Here is a 14,983-nt window from a genome sequence, read left to right on the forward strand (position 1 = left end):
GGGCCTTATAATATGGGGTAGGGTGCCACGCAATGATGTTATCTAAAACGAGGTCTTTTAGTAAAAAAAAGTGTTAGTATCTTATTTTCATAGCAATACTATAATTTGCATCCAATGATGCGAAAGAATGCTTATTCTGTCGAAAATTGATACCTCCTGGGATGTATCAATACGAGTCAAGCTCTCTGCACCTTCCACATAGCTCAATTTGCAGCTTTTGACAGTACATGCGAACGAATTAAGACTGTTTCCAAAACTACTTACCTACTTGAGTAGATTCAAAGTCAGTCAATTCTACTTCTATTTCAAGTAGTTTTAGGTGCCTTATGGAAGGTGCCTACTCTTATTTGAGTCGATTTTTTCGTCGCTACTTCTACTTCTACTTGAGTAGCTTTCTTGACTACTTTGACCACCTCTGGTAAGCGTGCGCCTTAACGGTCTAGGCTGGACCGAGCAATGTATTCTTAAGGTGTCAGACTATTTCTATACATTGATAATGATCAGGGTGAAATACTGGTACTTGCTACCAGGGCTGTGGGGTCGGAGTCGGAGTTTCGTTAAATTTTCTCTTGTTGGAGGCGGAGTCGCAGTCACAGAAAATCTGTAGTACTCTTCGGGGAAGCACATACTAGCCGGAGTCGGAGTTTGTTAACATGCCTGACTCCGACTCCAGGTCGCCTACTATAAAATCGAACCAAATGTTACCAAAAAGCGCGGTTGCAGTTGCAGGTACAGACGTCATCAAATTTTTGCGTTTCAGGCCATTGCAAAGTTAATTTCTTGGGTGACTACAGTTTTCATAATTTCTGTGAACCATACATGCCTAAAGCGTAATAGAGGTATAATTTTCCAAATAGAGTTACGGGAATGTCAGAGTTGGAGTCGGTGAATTTGAAATTCCCGGAGTCGGACCAGGAGTCGGCATCGGTGAATTTGAAATGCATCAACATTAATTCCCCGTCCGATCAGAAGGCACAACACACAGTACCGGTAGCGTACATCCCAAGCTCGACTCTACCAGTGATTACTAGGGCAAGTTTTTGTTGCAGTCAATTCGGTGGAAAGTTCTCATTTTTCACAAAAGTTGCAGCAAAAAGTTGCATTCATTTTTCACAAAAGTTGCATTTATGGACAAGTTCCTGGAAATTATAAGGGTACAAGATATTCGAATCGATCCGTATGAAAGGCGGTGAAGGCACTGTAGCAAAACTCAATGTTGGCGACTTCAACAAAATCAATCGCCTGAAAATATTGACCCAGTGAAAATATAATTTCTGGTAGTCTAGCCTGATTTTACGTCAAATCAGGAAGCACCTCAAATTCACTGACAGTGAAATAATCAAGCGATCTATTTACACATAGTGCCAAATATTTCCAGTAAAAAGTTAGTTGCACGAATAATCGAAAGAAATTGCAAAAAATTGCATGAAAAGATGGAGAAAAGATGCAAAAAGTTACATTATAAGAGTGAGTGAGTGAGTGAGTGAGTGAGCCCATCAGACCAAACCGCATAGCAGATTACTGGTAGCGTACAACACAGCATCGAACAGTATAGTAATTATACAATAAGCTATTGCAAGTTGCAATGAAAGTTCGTGGTGCTGCATCATCAGCAAAGTTAGCGGCATATTATATGTTTTCCATGTACTATACCTAAAGAAATGATGAGGCTAGAATATAGAGTTCGCTTCGAGAAACCAAGTCGAGCAAGTGCAAGTGAAAGTGAAGATATCGCTCCAGCATTTGGCAGCAGGCAGCGGAGAGAGAGAAATCACAGAAATTTATTTATTCAACTGGCGTGTAAGGGGGGAGCAGACATGGGGTGATTACTTCGTGAATGTAATCGATTGCGATTACGATTACTTCTGAATGACGCGATTGCGATTACAATTACGATTACAGCAAAATCTGGAAGTAGTCGATTACGATTACATTGGAAAAGTAATCGCGATTACTCACGATTACATTTATTTTGCATCTTAAAAGTTATATTGGAAGACAATATATGGATTGCGCTGAAAGGCCTAATGAGATAACAACTTTCTTAAAAAAGATGCGGCATTTGTTTGTTACGTCATAAAGTACCCATTGCCTATTTTATAGAGGACGATTTATCGCACCCAACGATTTGCATTCTTTCTACGTCCACAACTGCCGCACCCAAAATTTCCTAATAGGGTGGAGAGCGAGCTCGAAAGGGAATCAAAAGTAGGCTTATTTTGTAAACCAACACAAATTATAGACTATTTTCGAGAGATTTCATGAACTTGAGAATGTTCTACGTGCATCGCGATTTAAATGTCTCTATATAGCTTGATTTCGAAATACATACGTCTCCTCCTCAAGAAAAAAAGCATGCATAATTCATAGTAACAGGCATTAAGGTGCCAGTCAATACCGCGCCACGACGCACCAAAAGACATATGCAGTTTCGGCCAACATGCGAATCCACGAAGTGTGCTAGTAGTGCTACTAATGAAAGACATTGGCCGAAACTTTGGTTATGTGTCCATTGTCAATAGCCGCGCTGGGTGGGCGTGACTAATAGTCTGGTCCCCACCCGGGCACCACAGAGCATTAAAGACATGGCAATTTGTGTGTGCGTCTCACGCAAGTATTTCTTTTAGTCTGCTACGTCTGGGCCACTACAATATCTCTTTGATTATATAACAGACCGGAGGTCACGAATTAACAACATCCCGTAAATTAATTATTACAAGATACCAGATGTTATAATTATGAATTACGTGCCCCCAGCTCATCAGGTAAATCTGACCATTGGGGGCTGACAGAGGATTAAAAATGAATAGTAATATAATGCATTTACCAATATTATTGACGAAATTAAATCTGAACAGCTTCTTTGAGGTACAGAACTTCAATATACAATTGAATAGTATATTCACATTGAAATGAACCCGAATATTTTCGGCTGACACTCGTCAGGGGTAATCGTCAGCAACTAGTAGAGAATTCGAAAGAACAGCGTATATCAACAATCGTAACACAAAATATGACGTCACCAGCACGAAATGTCGAATACGAGAGCGTTCAATGTACTATTTTTAGATGATACACGTACTCTTTTTGTTGACACAGCCTTGGCTGGTGTATTTTGATAAAAGTCGACTCCAAGGCACACAAATGAAAGTGTGAGCGACGCTTTCCCAGTATGCGAAATCTGTCGTCTCGATAATTTTTCGCGCAGGCGGGATTATCCAACAAGTGTTTGCCAATTGCAGAATTTATGGCCTTTGATTGTTCCGCATCAATCTTGAGATAATGTAATTCAATCATCCATTACGAGAGAGAGAGATGATATTCTTTTTCGCTTGCACCATCGAGATGCTTTCACGACGCAGTAGCGATACGGCCCCATGAGCTCATCTAGTCTAGGGTTGCCATACGTCCGGAATTTCCCGGACATGTCCGGAATTTCACCATTAAAACTGCGTCCGGGAGGAATTTCTAAAATATGCCTAAATGTCCGGAATTTTGAAGGCTTGACGTAAGCTCATAATTTTTTCGTAAATCAACCTAAACAATATTAATTTTGGGCCAATTTATGCTACATGAAATTTTTCTTCGCGCTGCGTGCGATTTAGGAACACAAATTTTGAGTTTGATATGGGGACTACCACCCCTCGCAAAAACTACAATCCGAAATAAATAAAAATACCATTCATTTCAAAAAATAAGTCTAATTGTAATCGCAATTACAAAGCATCGGGATATTCATAGAATCTGTTTAGGACGTTTGAATGCTCATTCAAAGATGGTGGCTCTAAACCTGGCGGTAGTATGCCTTTATAAAATTATATAGTAATATATGCAAGAACCAATATTATTGACATAATTCGTTTAAATCAGGGGTGTCAAACGTACGGCCCGCCAGACGATTTCATCCGGCCCGCGAAGCAATTCTGAGTAGACTCAAAAATGATCATATTTTCCAGCACATTTGTAACAAATGTTGAGGAAATACTTCCACGTTCAACTTTGTTCATAGGCCCCATTATAACCACTCGACTACGGCGATGTAGTTTCACTCTAGTGGCCACTAGTAAGAAGCCGGTGAAATTGACATCCAATTTCAAGACGGCAATAAGTCCACACTAAGTTCAGAACCAAAAAGTAGTTATTCCCAGAACTGACAACGCCAATGCGACACCGTTAGACGTATAGTTTGCATGGAAAATATATTAGTTGAACAAGTATATAATTGAAATATCTATGGTCGCACTGCTGTGTCATTTTCGACCCAATCGATCCTAAACATGAGAGTAACCGGACTCGCGGTTTAATAATTGTATACCAAATTCCAACGTCCGCGTTTCCAATGAAATATCTTGTAGCCTATTCCCTACAACGCATATGCTGGGCTAACGCCAGATTACAACTAACTGTAAGGGAGCTTAGAATATGCCAACTTATATCGTCGTTAACACCACTGTTTCAGAGGTTCTTTTGCTCAACTGTATTCAACCGGACAATCTTCGTATTCTTGATAAATCCATTGTTCGCGAATAAAAGTGTTACGACTTGGTATTTTAATAACCCTATGATTCGTGTATTATCTATATATGCTTTTACGTTATTCAAGTGAAAAGCAAGAGCACGAGGTATCATTTTGGAATCAGTTGATTGGTCCGGCTCGCGAGCGATTTGAAGGCTTGAATCTGACCCGCGACGTAATTTGAGTTTGACACCCCTGGTTTAAATCATTTAACGACCAGATGCATATAGTAAGTCCCCAGAAGTTGCATCGATTACCCTACGGTGGGCCCAAGATCAGTGTTTATTGGGACGGGAGGGGGCTGAAATAATGTGGCTTCGGCCCTCGTTAAAACTTACATCACACAACCAGATACTCCTAAACCTGATCGTGACCACCTCTAGTCGATAGACAAGGCTTTGCTGGTGTGACGTCATATTGATCGACAATGTGCTCATACATCTTTCTAAAATCCGCTAGCGGGCGCTGAAGAGCGTCCGGAATTTGTGTCACAAAAATATGGTAACCCTAATCTAGTCTGGCAAGGAGGCTATGCAAGTATGCAAGTGTAGCGACCCCGTTACGGTGTATACCGGTAGCAATAACGGGGATCGCGGCTGTGTTACTGGGCTCGGGACCTCGTCTCTTTGCAACTGCCGCCTGCTCAAAAGTCACTTACAATCACGGCATAACCGACAACACCACAAGTCTATGCGGTTATAAGATCATATTGATACGACACAAGAAACTCATAATAACGATGCTCACGGACACATATAACGGAACCCAGACGATCTATAACTCCTATACGATACACACTGCACATGAAACTGTAACAAAACTCCACACAAGCCTCACGCACACATAGCCATCAGCCTAAACCTAGCCCAGCAGCAGCCTTGTCATCTACAAGCTAGTACGAACTACCAACGGGGCAACATCACTCCCTAGGTGCTCGCGCAGCACCGTCAGTGACTAGGCCGTGCCCCAGCCAACCATCCGCGCAGAGATTCCGACCGGTACGTCCAACTCAAGCCCGCCAATACAAGACCAACTACCTGCTACTTCACACCCTAACTGTCTCATACTACAACTACTTCACGCTGCTGCCCCCAACTACTAATACTTCACGCGAACAAACACAGAGACATACTCACTCGCATCCATCTTCAGCCACGCTCTCATCCAACTCTCTCCTCAACCAACAACCTTCTCTCAACTCAGTCAACACGCGGTCTCCAGCCATACCACGCGCAACAATATTCTAAACGGCAAATATAGAACATTCTGGAAACCTCGGGTTTCCACACAAGTACCAACATTATTGACCGAAGTGCATTCACTAAATTTCAAATACTTTTCCGCCACGAGCGAGTCGAAGAGAAATGCACATTGATTTTTACTAGGATGGCGATTTCGGTGCCTCCACATTTTTAGAAAATTGAAAATATCCTCCGAGGACGCCTAAATGTCCTCCTTTTCGGCAATTCGTCCTTCTTTACAGCTTTTACAGCAAGGGTAATGGACAGTGTCAACTGAAAATCAGCATAAATGACGCGAAATAGCTAATGATGACGTTCGAGCGGGTCATTCGTGAGTCGAATCAGAGCGATAACCCTTTTTTCGTCTTTTTTGTCAACACCACAGACGCATCGAAAAAAGTGCGTAATTCTGGAGTCGAGTCAAAGTGATTGCCTTTTTTGGTTACCAAAACAAGATTTCCAGTAAATATTTCAAAAGCAGCTGTTTCAATCTCGATAAACTAACTTTTATGCTATGTTACAAGTGTCCTCCTTTCCCGATTCCAAAATATGGTAACCCTAATATATCATACGAAGCAAAAATCTCGAGCACCAAACGGCCACGTAGAGAGTGATAGGATGTTACAATTAAAGTAATTTCGATCAGAAATGCTATTATTACTGTTAAATTATTTTGTTTCTCAAAATAAAACGCTCACAGTGTAGAACAGTCCAAGGTTCGTTTGCCAACACGAAATTCGAGTATATCGAGGTTCGCACGACGAATATAAACGTGAACGGAACTTTCATATAGATCGTACTCGGGTAAATTGCTAGGTAATTTCGTAATACAGGTTGCGTAACAGTGTTTGCATAAGACATATAGCTGTAATTGCGGGTGACGTAGCGCAGTGGTGAGCATCGGCGCCCATCCAAGCAGGTGGCCTGGGTTCGAATCCCGCCGCCGTCGGCGGCTATTCTGCGCTTCTCGGCCCTGGTGTCGCTGTTCTTACGGCGACAAAACAAGCTAACAAAAATAGCTCACTCACAAAGAATCTGTTCTTACATCGCATCGTGTGCCTTGTAATTCGCATTGTACGTTATGTGTGTATTGGGCAGATGAAAATATAATCGGACTTTTGATTGAATGATTGAATTGTAATTCTTACTTTCAAGCTGGATTTCAAGCCAAATCAGGATTTGATTTGGTTCTAAAGTTACAAATTGATTTAAGATCGACTTTCGAGTCAACACAAGGAAGATGTGGACGTATAGCGCCAAGGACCAGATATATTCTTCAGACGTACTGGTGGTGATAGAGTATGTAGTGTGTGCTCAATGTTAAGTTTGTTGTTATAGAGGTATTCATGAATCATGGTGTGGAGACTGCATTGGTCATTTTACAACCGCAGGCCGATATCATATATTTTATTTTCCTACCTGCCGACTTATATCGGGGATCACTTCTAAGCTTTTGCAAGATACAGTTCACCACGGATGAGGTGGCGAGGATTTTACTATTGTTACCTCAGCGATTAGCCAATGTAGGCTCCATTCAATGAAAGATTTTGTGATATTGTTACAGGACGAGGGTCCATTGACGGCGAAAGATCATCTGAAACAGCTAAACCGCAAGTTCCAGAGCTCGCGGTTGGCGCCGAACGGCGGGAATTTGGTATTTCTGGTAAATCGGTGCAATGGTGAGTAAGTGTCCAGTGAGTGCTATTGTCTGTTGCATATTCATACAAACAATAACACTTCTGGAGGTGGAGAATATCATTAAATATCTACTCTTCTAATATGCCTTAGCCCAAAGGTAAAAATCTTTGTAAGATACTTTCCAACCAAGACCCATCTTCCAAGTGATTTCCAAGTGATGAAAATGGTTTGTTACCAAGGGAAAAAGTGAAAATGGTTTGTTGCTCTATGAAAAAATAGATTTCCAAAAGAAAATGGTTCGTTACTCTAGGAAAGGATAGAACCCAAAGTGAAATGTATTGTTACTCTGAGTAAACGATAAATCCTCAAAGGAAAATGTTATTTTTACTCAGGTAAACGCTGAATCTCCAGGTGAAAATGTATTGTTACCCAGGGAAAAGATAGATTTCCAAACGAAAATGGCTTTGTTACTCTAGGAAACGATAGACCGCCAAGTGAAAATGTCTTGTTACTCTGGGTAAACGATAGATCTCCAAAGGACAATGGTGTTTTTACTCAGGTGACGGCAGACCTCCAAGTGAAAATGGTAATTTTACGCAGGTAATTGGCAGTCTTCCAAACGAAAATGATATTTTTACTTGGGTAGGTATCATGTGTTCAACGTTGGTAGTGTGATCGGTCTTGTTAAACGCAGTTGTCGAGTTGTACAATACACCTTTCGTGAGTATACAATTACGAATGGGGGGGGGGGGAATGAAAATTTTATTACCACTGTAAGAAGGTTGTTGTATGTTAATTTGATTCGTCGGGCCAGTAACCCTATCATTCGCATATGACAAACAAAATCATTACCGTGAATACACGTAAATGGCTCGCTCGGTCTCGACCAATGTAAAATAAATGGTTTGTTTTGAAACCGTAACCAATACCACGTGTAAGTCGATGCGATTTCAACCTCCGTGCATTCAGCCATGTCGAGTCCATTTTAATACGGGTCCGCAGGTGCAAAACACACACTAACATCGTAAACAGAAAACGATGATTTTGATACAGAATAATAAACATATTTCCCAGCTACATGTTCAACTAAATCGGAATTACGATGTTGTAGAAAGTAAATAATTTTATTGAGTTGTGTGTGTTTGACGAAAGTGAGTGATTACAAATATGTGTTGGAGAAAGAAAATTTATTTTTCTGTGTGTCACAGTTTGGGATAAAATTAAAATCGATTGTTAGTTTTAATTGGATTGTGATTGTGTCGTTCAAATGTATGGCTCAACACGGAGACTTGACGCTGAAAAACAATTCGATTCACAAAACATACCCATAAAAAAATTTGTCACTGGTGTGTAAAGGGATAGGAATATTTTTAATATAGTTCCATCTACTGCTTGTTTTTTTTTGTGAGATCAATCATGTCATGACTCAGCACTTTTCATTAGCAAAGTAGATTGATTTGCGTGTAAGATGTCAGGACCGTGACTAGAAAACATCTTTACTCTGTTGTTGGAGTAGCTGATTTATTGCTATGACATTGACAGAACCCTCGGGTAGTGACTATGCTTTTCTTTAACAAATGTTTACGTGGTTCGTTGTAATAGATTTGTGTTAACAAAACTCGGATAGATACCGCAATTGTGTTGGATTTACGCATGTTATTCACTTACTGTACACATACAAACTTTTGTGTAAACAACTCTGATGTTTCTGCAAGTACTAGTTCTGTGTTGAACTATTTGAATAGTAAGATTCACGAACATCCATTCATACAATGAAGCTCTTGAGATATCGAAATAGTTTGAAGCGGCACCAATCATTGCACAGGTCCGTAGCATGGAAATATAACATAACATAACATTGTTGGGTTATTATTTTTATCTGAACAAGTCACACACAATGTACAATGCGATAAGACACAATGCGATGTCATGAGCAGATAGGAGGATGTCGAACGACACGTATCAGTAGCGATCCTTTACTCTAACATCCACCTCGGCCTAGAGTGCCCGATGTTACAGTTCTTTTCGATGTTGATCTTCTTTGAAGCCGGGTCCTATTCTACTAGTTCTTTCCATTCCTTGTGAGTTCTTTCTGTAGTCGGGTCTTTTACTGGGCTTTTTTGTCGCCGTAAGAATGGCAACGGCGGGGGAAGAGGAGCCCAGATAAACCTCCGACGGGAATCGAACCCGGTTCGTCTGCGTGCTGGGCGAAATATCGAGCGAAAATTGCGTGTGACATGAATATCTTTCATATGTCTTTGGTCAGAAATGAGTTGTGTGGGATAATCATACACATTTACACAACCTACAAAAGGTAAACTTGTCGCGTTTGATTGCCTACTTTTTATCGATGTCTTTGTGATGAGTTTACATTCAAATATAGTAACTAGTAAGCGGAGCAACTCAGGTAATGAATTTTACTCATTTGAAAATCGATAACGGGAAAAATACCGATCAATGAAGCAACAGTATCAAGATGAGTGGTATATTATTTTTCGTGATATACAACCAATCCTCTAAGCATACCTTTTCAAAAATTCGTCATGTCATAGAGAATTCGGTTGTTACGAATTCGAACAAATGTACTTCTTTTATCACGATAAAGGGAATTAGGATCAAGGCAGTATTTCCGAAGTGGATGTGTATCGTTTGGTATGTTCAGCAATCACTAAATGACAAAAATATCAAACTGTGCATACAACTCGGTTAGTTAAACGATACAGTTACATGTCGGATGTAATCTTGATTTACAGATGACAGCTTGATGATGTAAAGCTCAACCACTCCAGCCTGTTTATTGCAAAGTATTTGACACAAATAAAATATTGAATGATGACCCACACTTTGGTTTCATTACCAGGTGAATGAAATTTTTTTTCTTCTGCTGGCCAGATATGATTTACATCTACAAACAATCTACATCAATTAAGTGACACTGCTTAATATACGTCGACTGAGTAAAAATTCTTAGGGCTTGATTCAGTGAGTTGTTAGGGATTCAATCACATACAAGTAAGGAACTTTAGCGACTGAGTATTGTGATGACATTTACTTTAGCGAATAACAACGGAAAAATGACCGATTTATTTGGTCGAGTGTGTTTTACAAATCATTCTAGTACGCCTAACTATAGGACACATGTAGCAAATATCGTACAAATTGTTTCTTTGCGATGGTAACGACTTTCAGCGGCTTGATTTCATGTCGGGAATTATTTTTTGATGGTTAAAATGACATTTTCAATAAATCGAATGAACAATAATACAAAACACGTTTAGCACATTACGGTGTCACAAGTACTTCTGCGACATTACGAGTATTGTGCACTAGACAACTCCAGTTGAATAGGATGCGTTATCAAACATATTCCAATTTGCTTTTGGACTGATCAAAGTCTTAGAATGTAACCTCGCGATATGTTACATTTAGCACGTTCTACAGAGAGTGCGGGTGGAATTTAGTATTAATCGTGTGCTTGGGGTAATGCTTTGATATCAAAGTGATATTTTCACACTGTGTAATGTGCGTATGTTTCAATTCTCTGTTGCGAATTTCGACAATAACGACATTGATGTTAGATCCTCACCCCTGGTTATTGTAAATGAATCCTAAACATCGCAACAGTCGGTCTGGAAATCGAACGCATGCGTACTTTTAGATAGGCGACACTAACAAGTTTATTACATTCGTGAAATACTCAGAAACGTCGATTCGTGATTGTGCTAGCTTGATTCATCCTCTATACCCGTGGACACAAAGATATCTTAACTTTGGTTACAACTCATTCGAAACGAATTGTCGCGTGCAATCTAAAAGAGCACTTGTCGAAGACGAATGGTTTGATTTTAATCAACTAAAAAGTTCTTTTGTTTTGATGTTGGGTTTAATACAATTTGTATGACTATAACGAATCCGATTCCAAAAGTGAAATGTTACTTTAAAGAAAAAGTTTGACGACTTGTAGTCTGATATTGATAGATGTGTAGAGTAATATGACTAGTTTATAAAATCTCGGTAATGTTTTTGTCACGTCTGTGCTATCATCAATCAAATATGTGATTTGTTTCAAGTCTTACGATTCGATATTAACTTTCACAGTCGGTATAAAAACGAAAGTTCATTGAAATAGAATACTCAGGAGTTCAACAATATTCTCTATCGATGCATTCAAATAATCCGTCAGCTACAAGTGAATTTAAAACTTGATGCTGTTTTGTGGTTAACTCAAGTCAGTGACCGTGTTTGGGTTGATTTCAGGAATGATCATGACGAGTTGGCCGGGTAAATTAGTTAATGTGGTTGTAACCATGACCGTAAAGAGTTGCTGACATTCCAATATCTTTTACGCTGTCATATATGGATTCAATTGTGATAATTTAATTCTCAGTTATTGTTCAGACATTCAAATCTCGTATACTCAAAATATAATAGGTTTATGTCAAATCGCGTATATGCACCGATTAGTAAATACTTTGTCTTACAGAATAGTATAACGACCTTTACAGTTGAATAAAAAGACCGGTCATATGAATACAACCAAGACGAATTAATTCAAGTTTGCGAGTTGTAGTGTTATAATCAAGTAAGTGAAAACTATATTTTTAACACCGGTTAATGTTATGAATAATTCTTTTGAGTATGGTAAGATGTTAAAATTTCTCTTTGACAAACGGAAAGCCAGATCGTGAATAGAGTTGTAATGTTTCATTACTTGTTTCAAATCAATTTGCGTATAATATCGAAATGGTACTTGAAAAGATGGTAGTCATGTTTGTCAATCTATTTCAATTCAGACTATGTTAAAGTCGAGACATTTCATTTTGGATTGTCGTGATGTAATCAAGTAAGTGAAAACTAGATTTTTAGCACTTGTTAATGTTGTGAATAATTCTTTTGCGTATGGTAAGATGTCAAAATGTCTCTTTGACAAACCGAAAGCCGGATCGCGAATAGAGTTGTAATGTTCCATTACTTGTTTCAATTCAATGTGCGTGTAGCGGTCGCTGCAACGACTTGTTGCAAGACACGCTGGTATAGTGCTTGATTGGAGTCGACGCTACAGCTACAGTTCCCGTTGTGCGCACTAGTCACTGACTAATGACCGCTCTGAGTATACTCTTGCAATCCTGATCACACACGCATATCCAAGGAGCTTTCTTTAATAGCACAGAACAGCCAAATAGTAGTAAGTAGTGGTCAGAAACTTGTAGATTTACCAGGTTCAAATCATACTGCAATATATTAACGAATATAGAAAGAACAAAGTTAGATGTACCTAATTGCCTGTATACGACTCTGTGACTTAAGAGTGAGCACGCCCGCTACGGCGCTACAATGGCGATCTGGCGATCTCTCAAAGCACGTGCTTCGCAGACTACTTTATCGATACGAGAATCCTATTTCAATTCACACTACGCCGAAGTCGAAATATTTTGTTTCGGATTATCTCAATTTACCTATAAAAAGATTTCGCGAATGGATTCCGACACCGTGCTATAACTGGATAGCTATGTCTGATGCATTATCCTGTCAGCGACGTAGGGTTTTACAATTATTTCACACCTTTTTGAATAAGCGTCAACTTCGCAAAGGATTAGGGTTGGATCAGAAATAAGCGAGAATTTGTCGGTATTGGAATCACCGTCTGCAACAGTTCTGTTATTCGTTACTTATTAAATCTTACCAATGAAATCCAGTTCTGTGACATACTGATTACCAAAATATTACATTGCGAGCGATCGGTATGTATGTAACAGAAAGTCACGAGTGATCGCTATGTCTGAGGTGTTATCTTGTCAGCGATCGCGGGATTTTCAACCTATTTCACACCTGTTTGAAGTGTTAGTTTGTGTACGCGGTTATTGTTGGTATTCGAATCGCCGTCTACGCCGGCTCTGTGATCGATTAATTACTAAAATATTACCACGCGAGTGATTCCTAGATTTAGCAAACTATTTCACACCTTTTTTTCTGAAAGTACGACATGTCGCCGTGCCTATTTCAACGACATTAGCATACGACCGCGCCCATAAGAATAACGATATATCGAAGTCGCACTCACCGTAAACATTAGGATCAACTCGAATCGGTCATATATAATAATTTGGGATATACACATTAACTAAGGACCAATCACGTGACTATTTACCATATCTCATACATATTCAATAACACCATGTCGACGATGACCACAGTTCAAATGTTAGCATGCCGCCGAAACATTACTTCTTCGCCACGCCCCTATAACTGAAACGTTAGCATGTCGCCGCACGTATACCTAAAACATTAGCATGCCACCCCGGTTTTCACGTTAGCTTGCCGCCGTAGCCTATACCCGAAAACGTTAGCATGCGACCGATCCCTATCTCCGTAACGCTATCATGCATGGGGGTCAAAAGGGTCACCATGGCACCACGAGTTTCGCGTTAGCATGCGGTCGCGCCCATAAGCCACAATGGCACACCACCAGCGATCATAATAACTACGGACGTAAGGTGGTGGCTTTTGCGTGTATTATTCTCTTAATCTTCCCTCTAATAGCCGCAAAGAAGCTCCAAGTATTTCACAACGAGAGGCCAGTGCCGTTACCTCTGAAAAATCCAGTTAGTGATGGCATGTTGGACTTGGAAACGGCATTGGAGTACTTCGGCTATAATGACCCGAATGATTGCAACTGGGACGATATCTGCTCACTGGATCGGGTCACAACCACCTCCACCACAACCTCCGCTATCTACGAAACAACTGTCCAAGGGTAATAATGTGTTCATAAATCCAGTAATACGTGACCCATGCAGTCATCTGATAACTTGTATTTTTTCGATTTTGCAGGATAGGCTCATCACGTACAGAATCTGGACCAAACAAGACACTTAAAGAGACAATATTGGATATTCTGTCCATTTTTAGGGATGCCTTTATGCACTATACGACTAACATTAACATGTATGATTTAAAGCAATGATTTTCAATCTTTTTGAGAGCCATCCGCAATTTAATTTTGCAAATTTCATCCAAATAAACCAACCGGAATCCTCATCAAAAAAGAAAATGAAGAGAGAGAACACTCGTGTATTAAATGTCGAACAAATGGGCTACAGGGTTATCAATTACGCTGTTCATGCTGAATATTTCTGGCAATTTCAGGCCAGTTAGACCCATCTTCAAAGTCCCCCTCATTGGGCCACCAAGTGCCTGATCGTAAAGGAAACTCCGCTTCCTCGTTTTGACGTCAACTAATGCATTGGGCTTTAGCCCCTTTCGGCTGAAAAAGTTGTGGGGTTTTGTACAAGACGTTTTAGTGCGGTGAGGTCGTTAGACTCGGATTCGAACCACACTTAACTATAGGTAATCTCACTAGGGGCTGGCGTGATACCGTAATTATTGTGAAAGTTACGATCTGCGTTGTTCGAAAAGTTGTTAAAACTTATTTGAATTATTCCACGTCAGAAAAAGTAAATTATATCTACAACTTTCATCCGCACCTCAGCCGCACCACGTTTGTAAACCAATCTGCCTTTTTTCACCCGCTCAAGTGCGTACCATCCCACTGATCGTAACGTATAGGTATGGTGCGTATCCCTGAAAG

The 14,983-nt window shown here is 40.0% G+C and overlaps 2 protein-coding genes and 1 long non-coding RNA gene across 3 annotated transcripts in view; 2 read left to right on the plus strand and 1 right to left on the minus strand.

Moving 5' to 3' along the window:
* LOC145456839 (multiple inositol polyphosphate phosphatase 1-like) overlaps positions 1 to 14,459 on the plus strand; it is a 48,919-nt gene extending 34,460 nt beyond the window's left edge. The window contains exons 7-9 of the mRNA XM_080334968.1: positions 7,322 to 7,436; positions 13,936 to 14,149; positions 14,227 to 14,459. Of these exons, the coding sequence (XP_080191094.1) occupies positions 7,322 to 7,436; positions 13,936 to 14,149; positions 14,227 to 14,359 (462 nt within the window). The 3' untranslated portion in view covers positions 14,360 to 14,459. The remainder of the gene's footprint in view (positions 1 to 7,321; positions 7,437 to 13,935; positions 14,150 to 14,226) is intronic.
* LOC145456849 (tubulin epsilon chain-like) overlaps positions 1 to 14,983 on the plus strand; it is a 297,431-nt gene that overhangs the window by 238,131 nt on the left and 44,317 nt on the right. The window lies entirely within an intron of this gene.
* On the minus strand, positions 5,208 to 5,806 carry LOC145456984 (uncharacterized). The gene is made up of 2 exons (XR_013920748.1): positions 5,716 to 5,806; positions 5,208 to 5,675 (listed from the first exon to the last, which is right to left on the minus strand). It is a non-coding gene; the product is annotated as an uncharacterized LOC145456984 (long non-coding RNA).

Source organism: Botryllus schlosseri, chromosome 2 (assembly GCF_051294905.1).
Source record: "Botryllus schlosseri isolate E-star chromosome 2, Bs_hap1, whole genome shotgun sequence".
NCBI classification, from domain to species: Eukaryota; Metazoa; Chordata; class Ascidiacea; order Stolidobranchia; family Styelidae; genus Botryllus; species Botryllus schlosseri.